General features: G+C 45.4%; 1 protein-coding gene across 1 annotated transcript in view; it reads left to right on the top strand.

Moving 5' to 3' along the window:
• The window catches only part of LOC121003897 (retinol dehydrogenase 8-like), a 47,701-nt gene that overhangs the window by 7,801 nt on the left and 15,877 nt on the right, over window positions 1-24,023 (top strand). The window contains exons 2-3 of the mRNA XM_040435837.1: window positions 19,837-19,998; window positions 20,449-20,628. Of these exons, the coding sequence (XP_040291771.1) occupies window positions 19,837-19,998; window positions 20,449-20,628 (342 nt within the window). The remainder of the gene's footprint in view (window positions 1-19,836; window positions 19,999-20,448; window positions 20,629-24,023) is intronic.

Genomic DNA, 24,023 nt, shown 5'->3' with positions numbered 1-24,023 from the left:
TGGAAAGCAAGAAGAACACCAGTGACTTATGCGCTGAACCTCAGCATTAGAAAGGCCAGCCCAAGCTGTCTCAGTAGCCACACCAATGTGAAAAGAGTGCGTCCCATACGCACCAGGATCGATGCCCAACCGAGAGAGACAATGGTGAAAAATGGACCAAAACTGAAATCGGGTCATAGGAAGACAATCTTTATGGGATAAAAAACCATCACCCTCAGGCGATTGAGACAAAAATACAGTAAACCAGTAAACAGGAAAAGACCCCCCCCCCCCCCTCTTAAAACCCAAAATAGGAACCCAAACGCCCCTACCAAAACAATTGGTCTTGGATCTGCGGATATGAATCTGGAATGTGATGGTGGAACCAGCTCATTAACCCGTAGTGCACCAAAAAAGGCTAGGCAAAAACCTGCCTTAAAGGGTTTCTGTCACCCCGCAAAACTCTTTTTTTTTTTTTTGGATAGTTAGATTCCTCATAGCGCGATATAGGAGAATATAATAGTCTTACTTACTTTCATGCGGCCGATTCTTTATAAAACGAACTTTTATAATATGTAAATGAGGGCTCTACCAGCAAGTAGGGCGTCTACTTGCTGGTAGCTGCTGCAGAAATCCGCCCCCTCGCCGTGTTGATTGACAGGGCCAGCCGTGATCTCCTCCGCCGGCCGGCCCTGTCAGTAATTCAAAAATCGCGCGCCTCTGGTCATTCGGCGCAGGCGCTCTGAGATGAGGAGGCTCGTATCCTCAGCACTCCCTCAGTGCGCCTGCGCCGATGACATCACCGAAAGAGAAGACGTCATCGGCGCAGGCGCACTGAGGGAGTGCTGAGGAGACGAGCCTCCTCATCTCAGAGCGCCTGCGCCGAATGACCAGAGGCGCGCGATTTTTGAATTACTGACAGGGCCGGCCGGAGGAGGAGATCACGGCTGGCCCTGTCAATCAACACGGCGAGGGGGCGGATTTCTGCAGCAGCTACCAGCTAGTAGACGCCCTACTTGCTGGTAGAGCCCTCATTTACATATTATAAAACTTCGTTTTATAAAGAATCGGCCGCATGAAAGTAAGTAAGACTATTATATTCTCCTATATCGCACTATGAGGAATCTAACTATCCAAAAAAAAAATAATGAGTTTTGCGGGGTGACAGAAACCCTGGGGTTGTCTCACTTCAGCAAATGTCATTTATCATGTAGAGAAAGCTAATACAAGGCACTTACTAATGTATTGTGATTATCCATATTGCTTCCTTTGCTAGCAGGAGTCATTTTTACATTACATTACACACTGCTCGTTTGCATGGTTACAACCACCCTGTAATTCCACAGTGGTGGTCGTGCTTGCACAATATTGGAAGAAGTGCCGACTTCTCTGGTGGCTGAGAAGGTGCGAGTGCGCATAGTCCATCACTTCATTCTATAGTATGCAAGCAAGACCACCACTGCTGGATTACAGGGTGGTCATAACCATGGAAATGAGCAGTGTATAATGTGATGGAAAAATTAACATAGCCAGCAAAGGAGGCAATATGGACAATCACAATACATTAGTAAGTGTGTATTAACTTTGTCTACTGTACATGATAAATGCCACTTGCTGAAATGAGACAACCCTTTAAGCAAGCTTGCCTCAAAAAGAGACACCCAAACCGAAATCCAAAATGTGGAGGAGACAAATCAAAAGGGAGTGATAAACATGGTGTCTGCACTTTGTCCAGGAGTATTCCTGTTTCCAACCCTATAAGGCCTGCTGGATAAGGCCGAATGCACCAGGCCGTGTTCCGTGGCCGAGAGCGGTCCGTGGTATGCCGGGCTAGATTCCTGTTCAGAGCAGGAGCGCACGGCGTCATTGGTTGCTATGATGCTGTGCGCCTCATGTCGCCGCTGCACTACAGTAATACACTATACGAGTGTATTACTGTAGTGCAGCGGCGGCATGAAGCGCATGGCGTCATAGCAACCAATGACGCCGTGCGCTCCTGCTCTGAACAGGAATCCAGCTCGGCATACCACGGACCGCTCTCGGCCACGGAACACGGCCTGGTGCATTCGGCCTTATCCAGCAGGCCTTATAGGGTTGGAAACGGGAATACTCCTGGACAGAGTGCAGACACCATGTTTCGGCGTAACAAAATGTTTATAAACATCAAACCACCCTGACAGCAGAAAAAAGAAACTAAGACTACTTTCACACCAGCAATTTTGATGGATCCGGCAAGGTTCAGCAAAAACTCTTCTGTTACTGATAATACAATCATATGCATCCGTTATGAACAGATCCGGTTGTATTATCTGTAACATAGCCAAGACGGATCCGTTTTCTATTGTGTCAGAGAAAATGGATCCGTCCCCATTGACTTGCATTGTGGGTCATGACATTGTGGGCAGCCCAGGATGGAAAGCAAACTGGAGCATGCTGCGGTTTGCTCTCCGGTATGAGAACGGAACGGAGTGCATTTTGGAGCATTCCGTTCTATTCAGTTAAGTTTTGTCACCATTGACAATGAATGGGCACAAAAAGGAAGTGTTTCTTTCCGGTATTGAGACCCTATGACGGATCTCAATACCGGAAAATATTAACTCTAGTATGAAAGTAGCCTAAGCCCTGTCAACTGGCGCTGTGCAACAACTGCAGACACCTTGAGAACTCAAAAAACTCAAATAAGAAAAAGTCACCTCGAGATGAGACTGATCAATCAATGCAACCAGATTATCTCCTGTCAAAGCACACCATTCTGCCCATGCCTGAGTTCATGTAGCTGGAATGACAGATGCTTGGATCAAGGGCATTAGACTGGCAACACCAGATCGCAGAGGTGGGCTTAGCATGGACGACTGTCCAGCAATGCCCCCAGCAACAACTCCCAAAACTCCTGCCAATGAAAGGGAGAGAGTGAGTCAGAAATAGTATTGTGCAAACATGGGATAGGGCGAGAACGGAACCAGATTTGAATTCAAGACAGCGCAATACCAAATGACACAACAGGGCCAATACTGGAAGGGTAGATGAAGACAAGCGATTGATGCAATGACCAACAGACGGGTTATCAGACCAAAAACACACCTGGCTATCTTGCAATGCACCACTCCACAGCTCAACAGCCACTTCAAAGGGGAACAATTCAAGTGAATTCAAATTCTGACACCGGCCCTGCAAACAGCATGATTCTGGCCAAGGAGCTAATCACTGCTGCAAATCCCGTCGATCCCACTGCATCAGTAAATGTGAAATCTCACGACTGTACCCGCTTGGTAACAGGTATAATCATTATTGCAGCTCAAGAATTTGCACCAAATTAAATCAGCTTTTAGAGAACTAATAAGGTGAATATGGCCTTCCAGGTGCCGATCTATTTTAGTTGACAAAGAGGCGGCATGAAAAGACCTGCCCCATAGACATGATGCAGCATTCAAAAACGAGGAGGCCAAGCAAGGATTGTGTCTGACTGAACATTACCTTACCGATACAACAAAAAATGTGAAGCAGGTTATGCGATTTACTTAACCTCCTCAGGACCGCCGTACGCAGGATTGCGTCTTTGCGGCGGTCCTGTTCTGGGTGGACGCGCCGGTGCGTCCTCTCGCGAGACGCGAGATTTCGTGCATTGCCGGCCCGCGCATGCGCATCGCGGGCCGGCAAAAGTTAAAGAAGTATTTCGTCACCAGCCTGCCAGCAACGATCATTGGCTGGCAGGCAGGCGATTTTCAAAAAATCAAATCAGAAGCCAGATAACAGATCATATTAGTAAATATGATCTGTTATATGGCTTCTCTGCTCCTCTGCTGGTCCTTTTCGTCGGTTGGATCCAGCAGAGGAGCAGACTTCACTGTGAGTACCCACCAACACTACACCTTAGCCCCAGATCACCCTCCATCACCCCCATCACCCGAATTAACCCCTTGATCGCCCCCTGTCAATCACTTAGTGAAAGACAAAAAGTGATCAGTGTAAACTAGTATTGGCTGTTAGGTTTTAGGGATAGTTTAGGCCCCTTGGTTAGGTAGTTAGCGTCAGTTAGCGCCCAGCCCACCGCACCGCAGTCACTTTTATTCGCTGATTAGCGTATCGCTAATCAGCATTTGTACTTTTATAGTATCTGTAAGTGATCAAAACTGATCACGGTCAGATCTATAATAGTATTAGTGTCACTTTAGTTCGCCCTCCACCCAAAACACAGTGTTTGCCCGATCAGGCCTGATCGGTCGCCCACACGTGCGTTCACCCACGCCCGCCCCACCGCAGTGACAAAAAAAATTTTGTTTTTTGATCACTGCACATTCACTTTACACGCACTGCGGCGATAAAAAAATCAGTTTTGATATTTTTTATCAACCGCAGCAGCCTCCGGTACTTCGCTAGCCTCCCCTTTGTAAGACAGGTTTGCTTTTTTTCTTGGGTAGTCTCAGGGAATACCCCTAAATTTAGTAGTCCAAATGGCAAACAGGGGGTATTCTTCTGAAGAGGCCTACAGGATTCTGACCCAGTCGGATGAGGAGTGGGAACCCTCATCTGACGAATCTAGCGGGTCAGAATATGAACCTGTGGAAAGCAGTGGCTCTCTGACCCAGGTTCGGTTGAGGAGGTGGAGGTCCCTGGCAGCACCAGGCGTACCCAGGCCCCGTGTCGCTAGACCACAGGTTACGCAGGATCCGTTTCAAGAGCAGCAGAGTGGGGCTGTCGCTGCCGGATCACGTGGTGAGGCATACACCAGCAGCGCAGCCCTTCCTGGACCTAGTACCAGCACTGCCGTACAACATGGTGACGTGGCGAGCACCAGAAGGGCAGTTGAAGCTGGTACGGTGGCACGTGCACTAGTTACCCCGTCGCAGCCACCGCGCAGACAGGCCCGTAGAGCCCCTAGAATCCCTGAGGTGCTGGCAAACCCTGATTGGCAGTCACCAACTTCAGCCGCACCATTAGTTCCCCCTTTCACCGCCCAGTCTGGAGTTCGGGTTGAGACGGCTCAAATCGGTTCGGCCCTGGGATTTTTTGAGCTGTTCTTGACTGCGGAACTCTTGGACTTAGTCGTGGCAGAAACAAATCGGTATGCCACACAATTTATATCCGCCAACCCGGGAAGCTCTTATGCCCAGTCTTTCCGGTGGAAACCAGTCCAAGTTTCCGAACTTAAAATTTTTTTGGGCCTTCTCCTCAACATGGGTCTAACTAAAAAGCATGAATTGCGGTCATATTGGTCCACGAACCCAATTCATCACATGCCTATGTTCTCTGCTGCTATGTCCAGGACACTATTTGAGACCATCCTACGTTTTCTGCATTTTAGCGACAACACCACCTCCCGTCCCAGAGGCCACCCAGCTTTTGACCGGCTCCACAAAATTCGGCCCCTCATAGACCATTTCAACCAGAAATTTGCAGATTTGTATACCCCCGAGCAAAACATCTGCGTAGACGAGTCCCTAATACATTTTACCGGGCGCCTTGGCTTCAAACAATACATCCCAAGCAAGCGTGCCCGGTATGGGGTCAAATTGTATAAGCTCTGTGAAAGGGCCACAGGCTATACCCACAAATTTCGGATCTATGAGGGAAAAGATCAGACCCTGGAGCCGGTCGGTTGCCCTGACTACCTGGGGAGCAGTGGGAAGACAGTCTGGGACTTGGTGTCACCCTTATTCGGCAAGGGGTACCATCTTTATGTGGACAATTTCTACACAAGTGTGGCCCTCTTTAGGCATTTGTTTCTAGAACGGATTTGCGCCTGTGGCACCGCGCGAACTAGTCGCGTGGGCTTCCCCCAACGGCTTGTAACCACCCGTCTTGCAAGGGGGGAGAGGGCTGCCTTGTGTAATGAAGAACTGCTCGCGGTGAAATGGAGAGACAAGCGTGACGTTTACATGCTCTCCTCCATTCACGCAGACACGACAATCCAAATTGAAAGGGCAACCCGTGTCATTGAAAAGCCCCTCTCAGTCCACGACTATAATGCGCTCATGGGAGGGGTGGACTTCAATGACCAGATGTTGGCTCCCTATTTAGTTTCCCGCAGAACCAGACGCTGGTATAAGAAGGTGTCTGTATATTTAATTCAATTGGCTGCATATAATAGTTTTCTTCTCTACAGTAAGGCTGGGAGAACAGGATCCTTCCTCAAATTCCAGGAAGAGATCATCGAGAACCTCCTTTACCCAGGAGGTTCCGTGGCCCCATCCACCAGTGTAGTTAGCCGTCTACACGAGCGACATTTCCCCAGTGTCGTTGCTGGTACCTCAACCCAACCGCCACCCCGAAAAAAATGTCGTGTCTGTAGCAGGAGTGGAATAAGGCGTGACACCCGCTATTTCTGTCCTGACTGTCCTGACCACCCTGCCCTATGCTTTGGTGAGTGTTTCCGGAAGTACCACACACAGGTACACCTAGCATAGGGATTGCATCTCACAGGACAGGCACACAGGGCTATTAGGGCCCTTTTACTCACAGCTGCTGCAAACCTCTCCTTTCACCTGGGATAAAGTGCATAACGTACTTCGCCACATCTTTGGGCGATTTGCGCTTTGCACATTGTCCCATGGGGAAGGAGAGGTTTGTTCTATAAAGGTAAAAAAAACGAAACAAAAAAAAAATTACCGGTAAGTAAAAAAGTTAAACGTTCAGTTAAAAAAGTTAAAAAAAAGTTTCTATGTTCTGTTCAACAGTTAATAAATTTATTGCGTTGCGGCCTGGTTTTTTCTTTTTTGTTTTGTTTTTTTTACCTTTCAGGTGGACCAACCGATCGACTAGCTGCAGCACTGATGTGCATTCTGACAGAAGCATTGCGCTGCTGTCAGATTACACGCAAGTCAGTGTATGCGGCGCTGCAAGACGAGATTTCTCCTCTGCAGTAAAAGATACGTTTGCCGAGGCATATGAGCCGAGGAGGTGGCGGTGTTCATATACTTTGGCAAACACTTTGTATATATATAAAATAAAAAAAATCCCGGCAATGATTTATTCATCCACATCGATTGATGTGAATGGAGAAATCGGGTTTGCCAGGGCATACGAGCTAAGTGGGTATGGATGTTGGGCGGAGCTCCTATGTCCTGGCAGACGCCTTTCCCCTCCTTTTTCTTTTTTGGCAGAGATTTTTTCATCCACATTGATCGATGCGAATGAAGAAATCTGTGCCGTTCATTTTTTTCTTTCAGCCCAGAGGCTGAACGGAAAAAAAAAATCTCATTACCCGTATGCTCAATATAAGGAGAATAGCAGAAACTCCTAATGCTGGGCATACATGTAATGATTGTGGAGACCCTCAAATGCCAGGGCAGTACAAACACCCCACAAATAACACCATTTTGGAAAGAAGACACCCCAAGGTATTCGCTGAGGGGCATATTGAGTCCATGAAAGATTTAAATTTTTGTCCCAAGTTAGCGGAAAGGGAGACTTTGTGAGAACAAAATCAAAAAAATCAATTTCGGCTAACTTGTGCCCAAAATTTTTTTTTTATATGAACTCGCCATGCCCCTCATTGAATACCTTGGGGTGTCTTCTTTCCAAAATGGGGTCACATGTGGGGTATTTATACTGCCCTGGCATTTTAGGGGCCCCAAAGCGTGAGAAGAAGTCTGGTATCCAAATGTCTAAAAATGCCCTCCTAAAAGGAATTTGGGCACCTTTGCCCACCTAGGCTGCAAAAAAGTGTCACACATCTGGTATCTCTGTATTCAGGAGAAGTTGAGGAATGTGTTTTGGGGTGTCTTTTTACATATACCCATGCTGGGTGAGATAAATATCTTGGTCAAATGCCAACTTTGTATAAAAAAATGGAAAAAGTTGTCTTTTGCCAAGATATTTCTCTCACCCAGCATGGGTATATGTAAAATGACACCACAAAACACATTCCCCACCTTCTCCTGAGTACGGAGATACCAGATGTGTGATACTTTTTTGCAGCCTAGGTGGGGAAAAAGGGGCCCACATTCCAAAGAGCACCTTTCGGATTTCACAGGTCATTTACCTACTTACCACACATTAGGGCCCCTGGAAAATGCCAGGGCAGTATAACTACCCCACAAGTGACCCCATTTTGGAAAGAAGACACCCCAAGGTATTCCGTGAGGGGCATGGCAAGTTCCTAGAATTTTTTATTTTTTGTCACAAGTTAGTGGAAAATGATGATTTTTTTTTTTTTTTTTCATACAAAGTCTCATATTCCACTAACTTGTGACAAAAAATAAAAACTTCCATGAACTCACTATGCCCATCAGCGAATACCTTGGGGTCTCTTCTTTCCAAAATGGGGTCACTTGTGGGGTAGTTATACTGCCCTGGCATTCTAGGGGCCCAAATGTGTGGTAAGGAGTTTGAAATCAAATTCTGTAAAAAATGACCTGTGAAATCCTAAAGGTGCTCTTTGGAATATGGGCCCCTTTGCCCACCTAGGCTGCAAAAAAGTGTCACACATCTGGTATCTCAGTACTCAGGAGAAGGTGGGGAATGTGTTTTGGGGTGTCATTTTACATATACCCATGCTGGGTGAGAGAAATATCTTGGCAAAAGACAACTTTTCCCATTTTTTTATACAAAGTTGGCATTTGACCAAGATATTTATCTCACCCAGCATGGGTATATGTAAAAAGACACCCCAAAACACATTCCTCAACTTCTCCTGAATACAGAGATACCAGATGTGTGACACTTTTTTGCAGCCTAGGTGGGCAAAGGGGCCCATATTCCAAAGAGCACCTTTCGGATTTCACAGGTCATTTTTTACAGAATTTGATTTCAAACTCCTTACCACACATTTGGGCCCCTAGAATGCCAGGGCAGTATAACTACCCCACAAGTGACCCCATTTTGGAAAGAAGAGACCCCAAGGTATTCGCTGATGGGCATAGTGAGTTCATGGAAGTTTTTATTTTTTGTCACAAGTTAGTGAAATATGAGACTTTGTAAGAAAAAAAAAAAAAATCATCATTTTCCGCTAACTTGTGACAAAAAATAAAAAGTTCTATGAACTCACTATGCCCATCAGCGAATACCTTAGGGTGTGTACTTTCCGAAATGGGGTCATTTGTGGGGTGTTTGTACTGTCTGGGCATTGTAGAACCTCAGGAAACATGACAGGTGCTCAGAAAGTCAGAGCTGCTTCAAAAAGCGGAAATTCACATTTTTGTACCATAGTTTGTAAACGCTATAACTTTTACCCAAACCATTTTTTTTTTACCCAAACATTTTTTTTTTATCAAAGACATGTAGAACAATAAATTTAGAGCAAAATTTCTATATGGATCTCGTTTTTTTTGCAAAATTTTACAACTGAAAGTGAAAAATGTCATTTTTTTTGCAAGCAATGAAATACCACCAAATGAAAGCTCTATTAGTGAGAAGAAAAGGAGGTAAAATTCATTTGGGTGGTAAGTTGCATGACCGAGCAATAAACGGTGAAAGTAGTGTAGGTCAGAAGTGTAAAAAGTGGCCTGGTCTTTAAGGGTGTTTAAGCACTGGGGGCTGAGGTGGTTAACTTATCTGCAGGAACTTGGATGACCATAGAAAAAAGCAAAACAGAATAAAAAGTCTCAAGTCACATATTCCTACTCTGAGAGCTGCAGGTTCCTAGTGAAGTGGGTCCCGTTGACACCAAGCTAAATATAAAAAATTGAACTGGGCTGCTCTCTCTTTCTTAGAACAGACAAAGAAGTCAGGTGGGACTTGTTGGTAGCCCTCAATCTTCATCAACTGTATTCAATCACTGCTTGATAGGTTCCTTGCTGTATATCCTTAAAAAAAACCTTGCTCCTACTTTCCTTGTGGTGTTTAGAAAAAGGGGGGAAAATATAGTGATGTACCGCCAACTTCAATAAAAATCAAGAGATTTACTATACTCACAAGGATAGTAAAATCACAAGCATATCATGTATTAAAAGTCCAGTTTCCTTTATTTGCGCAAACTAGGTTCATCAGGGGCGTGTCTTTCTTTTTTGCATAGACTTCTTTTTATATTGGCCTGGAAGGGTAACCCTTTCCGTTCTCATCAACATAAAAACATTCAATAAAAAAAAAAAAAAAATGCAAAATACCAATGCAATAGCACTCTGCAACCAGCACTCTGCCCTGCCTCTATGCTGGATGTTGAATGAGGCATGCATGCTGTACCTGCACTCCCTGGACTTTGTGTGGCTATCATGGCCCATAACAGGTAGGTACTAGTGTTAGGGACCACTCATAGAGGCAACCTTGACGTGGTGAGTGGCTTATTACGCTTTGGCCAAAATGTACACCAATGCCTCATTCAACATCCAGCATAGAGGCAGGGCAGAGTGCTGGTTGCAGAGTGCTATTGCATTTGTATTTTGCGTTTGTATATGTATTTCACCACAGCGATGTGCACCTGCATACAAGGTTGTGCTGACTGAATCCCCCACATTTTTTCTTTGAAAAATAAAAAAATGGAGTCATTTCAGGTGTATTCTTTTTCATCTATTTCCCTTTATATATTAAGTATTCCTTCCTTATTATTATTTAAAGCTATACTTGTACAGGAACAGACATACTTCCTACATAAATTATATTTAGAACTGCGCATGCTCCGGCGAACGGCTGGTTTTGTGCCGTTCTCCGGAGCATGCGCAGTAGTTAAAGTGATGTCGTGCAAACAATGGGCATCGCAGTGCGCATGCTCCGGCCCGGCGAGGCAGTGCACAGTCGCGGGATCTCGGCCGGACCTTAGGATGACGCACGGGAATAGGAGGGAGGACAATGGCAGAGGCTGGGGAACAATGAAAAAAGGCAGGGCAGCCTGGGCACCAACACAGGGAACGCCGCCCCTGGGCACTTGCGAGTGCTCATTTGTATATCAATCAAAGTTCGTTTTTCCAGCTTCTGCAAGTCTAAAGACAAAGGTACCATCACATTCATGCATAGGTGTGCTATAGGGAAATGTAAGCACTGTATATGGCCATATGGCCAAGATGTTTCCTTGCTGAAATCCCCCATGAGGCTAAATGATACAAGGTTTTAGATAAATTTCTATGTTTAGTCCATATATATAAAAAGCTCTGAACAACGTTCAGGGTGCTTTTGAACACAACCTAAGAGAGTAAACGCTTGCAACCAATTACTCATTGTCTTAGCAGCCTGTGGACTATGATCCATAGGTTTATCAGCATTTGGATGGTGCTTCTTATCCACCTTATGCTGATCCACAGACACCATTATCTTCATCCAGGTGAGAACCTAGGGGGCTAATATTTCTAAAGAAAGCCTTCTTATGAATACTCATCCTAGGCGTAAGCGCATCAGTGGTAGTAGACTGAGCCCCTGACTAGCATCTGATTCGAGCTGAACTAACAGGGACTTAAGGTCCAGGACTAAGGTTTTACCAACCCGCTCCAGTACCCCAAGCCCCAGCGACGTCAACTCACCAACACTAGAAGGAGGAATCACAGGAGGAATAGATGAAACCACTGAAACCGAGCTGGCCTGGCTGACCTCACAGGATAACTGTCCGGTCAATCGAGAAGGCTTCCTCCTCCTGCTGAAACAACTTCTAGAGGATTTCCCAGCACTGGCAGAACTGAAGGCCTATGACGAGATTCCCTGCGCCGTCTCTGCTGGACTGAACCTCTGGAAAGAGAATGGGAACAGGACTTCATGGGTGCAGGAACAAACTGAGCCTACGGAGGATCAGGGGGCATAGATCCACAGAATGGCTCTGGCACCTGGGAGTCATGCACATACCCAGGAAGGTAGGGGTAGGTGTAGGGGAAAACACATGTGGGGGATAGCTGTATCAGAGGTCTGAGCCCCCTCAGATGCAGAGGACCTGAATACCTGGTTGCCCATGATTGAAGGAAGCATCACAGGGAAAACAGCAAGCACAGCCGATGGAAGGGCGGGAAAGACGTGCGGCTGGCTTGAGGCAGCAAGGGATGGGGCCAGTGCAGTCTCCCATTTCTTGTTGTCATCTTATGCCATTGTATTTTTTATGTATTAAGCTGCAAATTCCCTACAACAGGCTGGTAGTTGCATTACATCCATTCACCCCTAGGTGGTGCTTACACCACATATACTGTATATATCTTAGGGTGTGTCAAGTCAGAGGTAGAAGGAAGTTAGCTGAGAAGTAAAGAGAGAGGTAGTGATGTGCGAGGAGCAGGAGAAGCAAAGTCCAATATGTAGCTGCCATTTTTGCCCCTTGGCCCTGGCCAAGCTGAGGCAGTGTGGAGAACATCCTTATAGCTACCTAGCCCAGACCAGAATAAACCGTGGATATAGAGAAAGTCTAGTGGAGATATAAGCAGCATTAGCTTATGGACTCCACAGCACCAGTGACCATGAAAAGCCTAAAAGCACCTGGACACAGCCGGACGACAAGGCGCAAGGTTGTCCATTACCACATACCTCTATGGACATTGTGGACCAGTGTTTTAGAAAGCAACCAGTGCAAACAATGGAGCAGAGGATTCATGCCTGCCGTTAGGGAGACCGTCCTGTGGGTTGCCAAACACAAGTAAGAGTAATTATTCTATCCAGTATCTGGCGGCTAGAGTGTGGACATAGTGAGGACAGTTAGAAAGGAACTCTCTCCTACCAGCCAAAGGAAAATCTCAATGCACCTATTGTCAAGCCTGTTACTAGGATTGCAGCTAATCCAGTAGTGTATGCATCATATGGGTTGTCACCCTTTGCCATGTACTACACTAACTACCTCAAGGCAATTGATTAAGTAAAAGTTCAGTTGTTTACAAGCATTGACTCCTCATCCTTTTTACCACCTTCCTTTGTACCTAACGGTGCTGGCGTCACGAACACCAGGGGCCCTGCCTCCACAGCACCTCAAAAAACCACACCACCAAGGGCACCTCAACCACCATCTGGTGGGAGTCCCTGGACAATAGAGTGTGCCCCGAAGGAACTAGTGCTGTCCTTCCCTACACTGCACGCCGGCCCAGGGAGCGCTACAGAACTGTGAGTAAACAACTACTACTATCCCCATCAGCCCACCGTAGCTCACATACGGCTCCTGCGGCCCAGCCGCTGCACCCACAGCTCCACAGCAGAAAGCAGTGAAGGAGCAGCCACAAAAAAGTAAGGAACAGCTCCATCCTGATGCCAACGTCCGCTGCTTCCAGCAGGAGGAGATGAGAAACTGGGGCTTAAATGGGTTAACCCATGACTACTGTAAAAAATGGAAATCAGACATCACATAGTACATGACAATCTTTTTCTAATAAAGCTAGAACCAACCTTGTACCTCACACGGGTCCAGAGATCTCCCCATTCATTTCTGTGCTAGATTTATATCAAGCTGACAGCTCAAGGGGAGTGTCTTTTCTACTGCAGCTCAGGGGGTGTGTCTCAGCTCTACCTATCACAGCTCAGGAGGCAGTTGAAAGATGAAACTGAGCATGTGCGGCCTTCTCAGTCAGCAGGTCAAAGAAATGAGAAAAAGAACATACAGCAGGTTGTGCTATACAGATACATTTTATTGAATAACTCAGGGGCTATATTAAATTGTTAATTACATGCAATTACAAAATAATAGAGATCCAGGTGCTGGTTTGAAAACTAGAATATATTTCGTGGGACAACCCCATTAAAAGAGCAGAGGGGTGTGTGCCCCATGCAGTGCGCCGACAGAGGCAGCTGGTGGGGAAACAAAACCCAAGTCAGAAGGTTCCCTGATCCCAGCCACCAGATGGGAAAGAAAACTTTCCCCCTCAGCATGAAAAGCTGAGCGAGCGCAGCACTGCAAGGAAGCTCTCCTCAGCCATACCCGTGGGAACAGGACCTCTGTTCTGGCAGGTTGCTGTTCAAAGAGGCCTCCTCCTACAGGCCTTTGCAGCCCTTGTTGGCCAGGCTGCCCCTTCATAAGAGCCAAACAAAGGCAACAAGAAGGAAAAAGGAGGAGGGACGGCAAATTAACCCTTCCTGAAGCCCCTTATTGTACCTTACGTGTGTCAGGAAAGGGAGAGGCGCTCATAGGGCACTATGAAATTAAAAGGGTATTTAGAAACAAAAGGTGCCAAGTATTGTGCTCACCTTTTAATGTTGTGCATCAAAAAGGCACAATACCCGTGATAGTGGTAGGTCGGTGCTGCCGGTACCTCTCAATCCTTGTAAGTGGAGTGGCCGGTTCTCCGGAGGAGTGATGCGAGATTCAGTGGGGGGATATGTACCAGAAACAGTACAAAAATAGGATACCTTCTTCGCGCAAGCATGACTTTAATGGATGTTTATAAAAACATTTTATTAAGTAATAAGCCACAACGCGTTTCGGAGTAAATATACCCCTTTCTCAAGTCTGTTGGGTCAGTGCTGATGCAGAGAGGGTAGCTTCTCACATGTGGATAATCCAAACTGTGGGATCCAAACAGCTGCAGGCAGCGTGGCCGTGCTGTAGAAGTTTGGATTAACCACACGTGAGAAGCTACCCTCTTCTGCATCAGCACAGACCCCACAGACTTGAGAAAGGTGTATATTTACTCCGAAACGCATTGTCGCTTAATACCTAATTAAAAAAAAGAGTTTTATAAACATCCATTGAAGTCGTGTTTGCGCCAAGAAGGTATCCTATTTTTGTACTGTTTCTGGTACATATCCCCCCACTGGAGCCCCTTATTGTGATTGGTGGGGGTCCCAGCAGTCAGTGATGGTCTGCAGCTGTGACATGCAGGTAATCGCAATGCCAAGCCCATCACTGCAGGACAGCAACATAGAGCACCAGAGAAATGGTGCGGGAGCAGAAGGGTATTTTCGGAGTCAGAAGTACTTATTATTTTACTGTATCCCCTTTCTTCTTCCAGGTTTTTAAATGTTCGGGTAACCCTTGAACCTAAAATGTAGGCTAAATGTATATTTCTAAATGGAACATATAATTATCATTATTGTTTGCTCTTTTATTGGGTGATTAGCGGCACCTTTAAACTGGGCAATTATTATGAAGAACGCTCCTTCCTGATAATTGTCCCGATCATTGGCCAGTGTAAAAGAATGTATAGGTAACCTTGTAAACATATAATATTATTATTACATTATTATTATTATTATTACATATATACTTGTACTGATCCCATTACAGCCTGTATTTCTTATATTAAAATTTTAAAAACATAACAAATAAATAAATACAGAAATCACACCAAAAGATAACACAAAACCCAAACCAAATATACAGACATAATGCTCCTCAGCACGGTACAGACAACACCGGTCCAGCCCAACACTCACTCCCCCATAGAACACCCACTATATACAGTATTTACAATTTAAATATCAATTTCAATATCAATGTGCTAACCTTCCTGATCCGGTTGCACCTACCTACACACAGAAAAATACAACAAAATACAGAAATCTTGCAAAACAAACTTCCAAAAATCCCACAAACCAACACACCAATACAACACACAATTATTATTTTTTGGGGCCCTGAGTTGGTCCCGCATCCCATGCCCCCAGCACATGATAACAGATGTCCATGAACCAGCCCAGGATTTTCTCATATATTCCAAAAGTCCCCAATGTCCCATGGAATCCTAGAACCCTCCCGCCATTTACCCACCACCCAACCTAACACTACACCCAACAACTCAAATTATAAAAGATATACATCACTATACAACATTCACATACCAATATATACAAATATACATATAGATATACCCTCACCTAAAGAATTATTAGGAACACCATACTAATACAGTGTTGGTCCCCCTTTTGCCTTCAGAACTGCCTTAATTCTACGTGGCATTGATTCAACAAGGTGCTGATAGCATTCTTTAGAAATGTTGGCCCATATTGATAGGATAGCATCTTGCAGTTGATGGAGATTTAAGGGATGCACATCCAGGGCACGAAGCTCCCGTTCCACCACATCCCAAAGATGCTCTGTTGGGTTGAGATCTGGTGACTGTGGGGGCCATTTTAGTACAGTGAACTCATTGTCATGTTCAAGAAACCTATTTGAAATGATTCGAGCTTTGTGACATGGTGCATTATCCTGCTGGAAGTAGCCATCAGAGGATGGATACATGTTCTCATTCTGTTTACGCCAAATTCGGACTCTACCATTTGAATGTCTCAACAGAAATCGAGACTCATCAGACCAGGCAACATTTTTCCAGTCTTCAACAGTCCAATTTTGGTGAGCTCGTGCAAATTGTAGCCTCTTTTTCCTATTTGTAGTGGAGATGAGTGGTACCCGGTGGGGTCTTCTGCTGTTGTAGCCCATCCGCCTCAAGGTTGTGCGTGTTGTGGCTTCACAAATGCTTTGCTGCATACCTCGGTTGTAACGAGTGGTTATTTCAGTCAACGTTGCTCTTCTATCAGCTTGAATCAGTCAGCCCATTCTCCTCTGACCTCTAGCATCCACAAGGCATTTTTGCCCACAGGACTGCCGCATACTGGATGTTTTTCCCTTTTCACACCATTCTTTGTAAACCCTAGATATGGTTGTCCGTGAAAATCCCAGTAACTGAGCAGATTGTGAAATACTCAGACCGGCCCGTCTGGCACCAACAACCATGCCACGCTCAAAATTGCTTAAATCACCTTTCTTTCCCATTCTGACATTCAGTTTGGAGTTCAGGAGATTGTCTTGACCAGGACCACCCCCCTAAATGCATTGAAGCAACTGCCATGTGATTGGTTGACTAGATAATTGCATTAATGAGAAATAGAACAGGTGTTCCTAATAATTCTTTAGGTGAGTGTATAAACTAAAATACATGGCAGACCACCCATACCACCCACAGTGAGGTTTTTCAGCCACACACAACCATTAAAGCCCAAGTTCGGCGCTTGCAAGCCCTATGTCCTCATACAGCCACCAAAACAAGGCAAAAAATCTAGAGTTTTAGCATCAGCCAACCACCAGGAAAGGGAGACAACAGGCTAGGGTACCCTAAAGGCAAAACCCCTCCAGAGGAGAGATGCTCTCCCCAACCCCAACCTCTCATACTCCAGAGAGCGCACCTTCACCAGGTCTCCAAGAATGTTCCTAACCACCTCATCCACAGGGAGGATTTTGCGCTGCGTCGAGACTAAACATAGTGCATGCCACGTGTAGTACCTGACCACTGAGCTGACTAGGAATAAAGTGCAGTGGTCCCTACCACCCAGGTGTCTGAATGCTCCATAGGCCCATTCTGCATAGGAAAGAGTGACCAGCCTAGGCCAGCCGATGGAGGTCCCCACCCTGGTGTAAACCTCTGTGTTAAAGGGACAATGAAGCAGGAAGTGGTCCATGCTCTCCAGCACACCACCGCACTCCTCTTGGGGACACCACCTGTCCTCAGAGCTCCTACACTTCAGATTGTCCCTCACACACAGTTTCCCATGGAAGCGTCGCCAAGTCAAGTAAAAAAAACTTCAAACAGATCCTAATGGAATTCAAAAGCCATAACCCAACCCCCAGATCTCAACTTGGGTAGTCCCTGAGGGCCAGAGGTTTCTGGAAATGGGCCAACAGAACCCTCTGGTCAAGGAGTTTCCTTGACTGAGACCTGATTTCCCACATCCCCAGACCCCACCTACGTAATACCTTCAGAACCAGGGCAGCATAAGCCGGGAGATGCCCATGTGGTGTGCGGAGATCTTTCACTTGCCCCCCTGTCTCCCATTCCTGGAAAAAAGGCCAAAACCATCCCCCGACAGGAGACTACCCAAGGAGGAGCCCTCTCTTTCCAGAGGCTTGCGAGATTAATCTTAATAAAGGTGTTCACCAGGAACACCACAGGGTTGACCATACCCAACCCTTCTAGTGTCCTCGTACGGTAAGTAACCTCCCTCCTGACAAGGTTCAGTCTATTTCCCCATAACATCTGGAAGAACAGACTGTAGACCCGAGTCCAGAAAGGTTCTGGCAAGACGCACACACTGCCCAGATATAACAGCAAAGGGATTAGGTAGGTTTTGATAATGTTCACCCTTTCCCTGGTCCACCCTCTGAGCGACAATCTTAAGCCTGATGTCCCAATTTTGATGGGAGTAATCCCCCTGGCCAAATTCAATGCCGAGGACTTTTGTAGAGTCCTGAGGCTCTAGAAGGGTGTCCGGGAGATCAAAACCAGGATCTCCACCTCCCAGCCAGAGACTTTCACACTTATCCCGGTTGATCTTGGACCCAGATGACTGAGTAGCGTTCTACCTCTGACAGCACCCACTCTGCCTCCCCTCGCATGCGCCACCACCCTCAGTGTGGTCTGCGGAGCTGCCTGGTCCATCCCGACACCCGCCAACAGCCCACGATCAACCCTTCTAAGGACAGCCCTGGCGAACCCCAGATCCCACATCAAAAGGGCGGCCAATCCAACCGTTCACAGCCTGTATTATACTCCAGAGCTCCAAATGTAATTCCGCAAACTTCAGAGCTGATTCCTTTCCTAAGCATCTACACAGGACTTGCTCTGTTTTTTTGCATTCTGGGAAGTGTTCTATTTACACCAGACATGGTATAGTAATATGATGTAGTAGAAAACACTTGCTTGCCCCTGCATTACAGAAGCTCCACTGTAGGGATATGTCTAATGACAAGCTTGCTGACAGTTTCCAATGACAAATAGCTCAATCGTAAACCTAACTGTAGAATATAATATGGGATGAAACTCTGGATCAGTATAAGATACGGTATGTATTTGTGACAGCAAGAGATCATAGGGGAGGTATCTGTCATCACATATTTTTTACGATCATATGGTTTGACATGTGCATTGTGCTTTATACTGACACTAGTATGCATTTTACTTTATGGTATTATACTAAAATAGATAAAAGTTATATTATACAATGACCTTAGTGTATATGTTCATTTTTACAGTTAATGTTGTATGCACATTATTGAAATAAGGTTTACCATTAAAGTGATCCTGTAAGGTGATTTCTGCTGCTCTATCTGATGGCAGGATATGATATAGGGAGAAGAGATTAACTTTTTGATATTTTTATGATTTGGAGCAGGAATTCTGGGTTAAAAGCTGAGTAAATAATGGCAGAAGAACAGTTCAAATTCCCCTGCCCACAAGCAGTGATTGATAGCTCTCCCTGTATCAAGCTGTGTATAAAGAAGACTTTCAATCACTCTGTGTGGGCAGGGTAATCAGGACTCTTGCTGTCTCTCCTATGAGTCCTGTCAGGATTTATTGTTTTTAAATCAGAAATCCTGCTCCAAATCACTTATATAGCGTAAAACCGCTAACCACTGATCCACCGTGCTGCCATAGCTTCTCTCTATCATATCTTGCTCATAGATAAGGCAGTATAATGCACCTTCCAGGTTCTCATAAAAATGAAAGTCATTTTGCAAATATTCTTAATTAAAAAAATACCATTTTGGAGGGAACGTATCATTGTTTTACACAAGTTTTGTAAGGCAAAAAAGTTGCAATTTTGGGCGTGTCTAGGTTTGCACTGAAATATTCCCCCTTTTCCAACACATAAATATAGGTGGGGCGTGTGCAGAAGTTGGCGTTGCACCGACAGGACCTCCACACTCAACACATTTAACAAAAAAACTGCTACACATTAAACGTGAAATCTACTCCAGCTGCTTGTTTTCATAGATTTCACGTTCTGGTGTATAGACCTTCCAATTATGTGCCACAATGATTAATATTGGCGCATTATACGCCAGTAGGTTTTGTTAATAAGGCTGGCATCAAAAGCGCCAATGTTAAGAAAATTCTCTCCTTTGTGTTTACAGTCCTTATACATATGTATTCATAGTTACAGAATACAAACCATATGTAGTCCAATCCTGCAGTCAGCTGTTACCTCCTTCTATGTCTATCCTTCTTACTAACCTTTTCGATGTAAGGTAAGCTATTTTTTACTGCAAAAGTAACTGCAGTGACTAACTAACTAATTGCTCTCTGACCAACTATTTTTCTATAGTCATCGCCACAATGCGTAACCTAGAAAAGAGGGAAGCTCTAGAAAAAGCAGCAGGAGATACTCTCAACAAAACACTGGAGATAAAAGAGTTGGATGTTCGGAGTGAACGTTCCATCCGAGATTGTGTGGACAGCATCCCTGAACGACGTATAGACATTCTCAGTGAGTGGTGCGTTGCTTGCTTAATAATTAGAGGGTGATATATAAGTACTATTGGTGCACTACATTTGGCATCATGTATCAAAATCATACCTCCCAATGGCCCCACTTCTGTGTGATTTTTTCATGAAACCAACCTCAAAACAGTGTAGGCTTATGTAAATGTGCTCAAAAGTGAAGGCAGACTTAAAGAGGACCTTTCACCACTCCTGACATGTCTGTTTTAATAGCTTCATGCATTCCCCATGTCATAACAATTCTGCAGCATCTAGTAGAACTTCTAGTAGAAATAATAGAGGAATGGCACAACATAGAGCTATAAAAATATATGCTGCAGAATTGTTAGTACGTGGGGAATGCATATAGCTATTAAAATAGGCATGTCAGGAGTGGTTAAAGGTCCTCTTTAAGCCAGTGTTGTAAGATCTTGTTCATCTGTCATTTTTGCTGCAGTTAATAATGCAGGAGTTGGACTTATCGGACCCATAGAATGCCAGTCTATGGAAGACATGCAAGGAGTTTTTGAGACTAACTTCTATGGGGTTGTAAGGATGATTAAAGAAGTTCTGCCTGATATGAAGAAAAGAAGGAGTGGGCACATTTTGGTGATGAGCAGTGTGATGGGTCTACAAGGTAAGCATATAAATAATAAATGATAGGATACAACTGATGTGTCATACTCAGATGCCGCAGAGCTGAATTTCTGAATTTCTCATTTATCTATTTCGGCTTTCACAATGGGGGCCTTTTTTTTAAATTCTGCACTGACTTAGCTGTGCTAGACTAGAGCTTACTTTTTTCAATGCCACCATATCTTTTATTACATATCACACATATCTTTTATTGATTAACCTTTATTCATTTTTTGGGAAGGTGGGAAAAACTATAAATCTGAAACAGTGTCTCATCTTTTTAATGATAAGTACTGTGTAGAATAAATAACTATATAACTGGTGGCAATACCAAATATGTCTAATTTGTTTCATATTTTACAAATTGACAGCTTGTTGATTTGTGGAACAAGTTATAGTTCTTTTTAGCATTCTTTGGGGATATATATACAAAATGATTTTTTTAGTTTTATTACTTTTATTAGTCAGAATAGGAAAAGCAGTAAAACAACTATTATTTTTACATTTTTTTCCTGCCATGCAATAAATGTTATATTATCTGTGTTATCTGATGGTGCCATGATCACTATTGTCTGTGGCAGGGATGGTCAACATGTGGCCCTTCAGATGTAGGCTGTCCAGGCATGCTGGGAGTTGTAGTTTTGCAACAGCTGGAGGGTCACAGGTTGGGCATCCCTGGTCTGTGGAATCAGAGGGGTTAAACAGCCAGAATCAAATAACTCATAACTGTCCTGGATCTGACAGGATAGTCCTGGATTTTAGTGGCTGTACCATGGTCACAGAATGGCTGAGGTATATCCAGCTCTCAACTGTCTCTGCGTCCTTAGGTCTGCTCAATGCTTCACCATTTAACTCGACTGCCGCCCCTTTCCAGCAGGCACAATGTGGTCACACATACATAGCGCTGATGGGCTGTGTAGGAGGAGTGGTGCAGACCAGCAATCATTCTGTGCTCATACAAAGGACAGCAGTAAAATGTATGTGTGACAGCATCGTGCCTCCCGGGGAGCGCAGTAGCTACTCTGATCATAAGGGAATGCTTAGGTGAGTATGTAGTGTGTTTTTTTAAAACAGTAAAGGGTAGGGGGCACTGCTGAGAGGCATAACTATTGTGAGGGGGCACAGTATGGGCATAATTACTTTGTGGGTGCCTCCATTACTTGCTTTACACATCCCAGCTCCAGGATGTGGGCAGGCAGTTAGCAGGGAAAGCAGTCCAGCAGAGAGAAGCTGCAAGCTAACAGGATGGGAGGCATGGTCAGTTCAGCCAGGTCAGTGGAGCCCATGACTGGAGAAGATGTGCCTTATTGCTGCAACTACACAGGATGCAAGTGGCAAGTTGTAATGTCATCCTGCCACTTGCTTTCCCTGACACGGTAATTGAGATTGTATACCACACTGCTGATACTTATGGGAACTCAAGCAAGAGGGGGCGGGGCAGGGGAATACAGTGGCAGCGCTTCCTTGCGCAGAGATAAGCTCTCATAAAGACTCCTTTACTGAATAGATCAGGGGCCCTCTGAGGGATTCACCAGCTCCCCGGTGGGCCAGTCCAAGCCTGTCCTCGGGATTTACTTGCCCACCAGAGGATTATTTGGGTCCATTTACTAATGCAATAATGGGGTCCAATCTCATCAGGACCCATGAGGTCCATTAGAAAACACTTTTAAAGAAGTTCCCTTAAAATGAATAAAAAAATCAACAAGTCCAGATGGCATACACCCCTATCCCAGGGGCATAGATAAGGGAAGGGGAGGGGGGGGGGATAGGGGTGCATGCCATCTGGACTTGTGTCTGTCCTCCTAACTAGTATTGTCCGGTTCATGAACGAATCGTTCATTTGAATCTATTCAGTTCACTGAACCGGAGGACTGGAGTCGATTCACCTGACTGAGCTGATCCGTGTGAATCCGCTCAGTCACATAGCGCACAGACAATAGCAGAGACGCCGTCGCTGGCAGCAGGGAGGGACTCGGGAGGAGCGTAATATCATCCTAGAGTGGAAGCTGCTTCTGCCAGCCCCTCCCCGCCCACCAACCAATCAGAGCTGAGGCAAGGCAAGCACTAGCAGCTCTGAGTTGTCTGAGTCACACAAGTACAGGGAGTCTAAGAATAGAAATGAATCAAATGAGTCACAGGTTAAAGAATCTAAAGATCCGACTTAGTTAGTGACTCATTCGATTCTTTGAGTTAAAAGAACCGTGAGTCAGAGTCACCAGAACAGTTTACACTGAGGCTGTCCTGTCAGACTGTTGTCACTGTGGGTAACAATGCACACCACAGTGACAGCTCCCGAGTCCTCCTGTCCGGCCTCCGCTTCCCTTGAATCCCTTCACTATCACTATAATCACTCTTCCTGACTCACTCAGTCAGAGAGCTCAGAAATAGAATGTACCAAGAGCCGACTGAGTCAGCAAGTGAATCGAATAGATAGCATCCGCGCATGCGCACCACCTAGACTCTTCGGTTCACTTGCGAGTCAGCTCAGCAGTCAGTAGACTCAGCAAGTGAACCGCCTCCGTGACTCCGTCTCCCGGCGGCCGGCCACGTAACGTCACTCACTCCGACGTCACGCGCCTGCTCCGCCTTCATTAATAAAGTGGGACCAGCATGCGCCTGCAGCATGACGTAGTGAGTGACGTCACGTTACGCTGCCGCCGGCCGCCTAGTTTTAGTGTTTGAAGAGCAGGAGCCAGCCTGGAGCCTATCTGGAGTCCTGACAGTCCCAGTCCCAGTAAGTTAGTAGTGATAGATTATTAGATAGTAGTAGTACATGTACTTTGCACAAGTAGCTCACTTAGTCACTTACATAAGGAACGGCGGGTCCGTCTTACAATAGGGACACTGTCAGGGACACTGTTATGGGGGGGGGGGGGGGGGGGGGAGATATCTGTGGATGTGGATGATGACTCTTATAATTTGAGAAAGCTGAACCCCCCCAGGAAAAAAAATTATCTACGGCCCTGCCCTATCCTAAGGGAACTATGTAATGGGATGGGCAGACCCTTATTTCTAATATTTAAGGATTCTATAATAACAGGATTGGCACATAGCAAATATGATGCCAATATTCAGAAGGGGCCAAAAACTAAGCCCGGAAACTATAGGCCAGTAATTTTAAAGGGGTTGTGCGAGCAATATATTGATGACCTATCCTTATCTGATGGGTGGGGGTCCGACACCCGGGACCCCTGCTAATCAGCTGTTTGAAGAGAAGGCAGCGCTCCATGTGAGCGCTGCTTTCCTCTTTATTACACTGTGCATCATCTCCCTTGCGGCGTAGTGTAACTACAAGTACTCACTCCAGTCATGCACAACCCCTTTAACCTTGGTCGTGGGTTAAATGTTTATAGGTCAGTGTTAGCATCAGGTATAAAGAACCGTGCAGTGGCCCAA

This window comes from Bufo bufo, chromosome 6 (assembly GCF_905171765.1).
Source record: "Bufo bufo chromosome 6, aBufBuf1.1, whole genome shotgun sequence".
NCBI classification, from domain to species: domain Eukaryota; kingdom Metazoa; phylum Chordata; class Amphibia; order Anura; family Bufonidae; genus Bufo; species Bufo bufo.
This window is presented reverse-complemented; position numbering and strand designations above follow the sequence as displayed.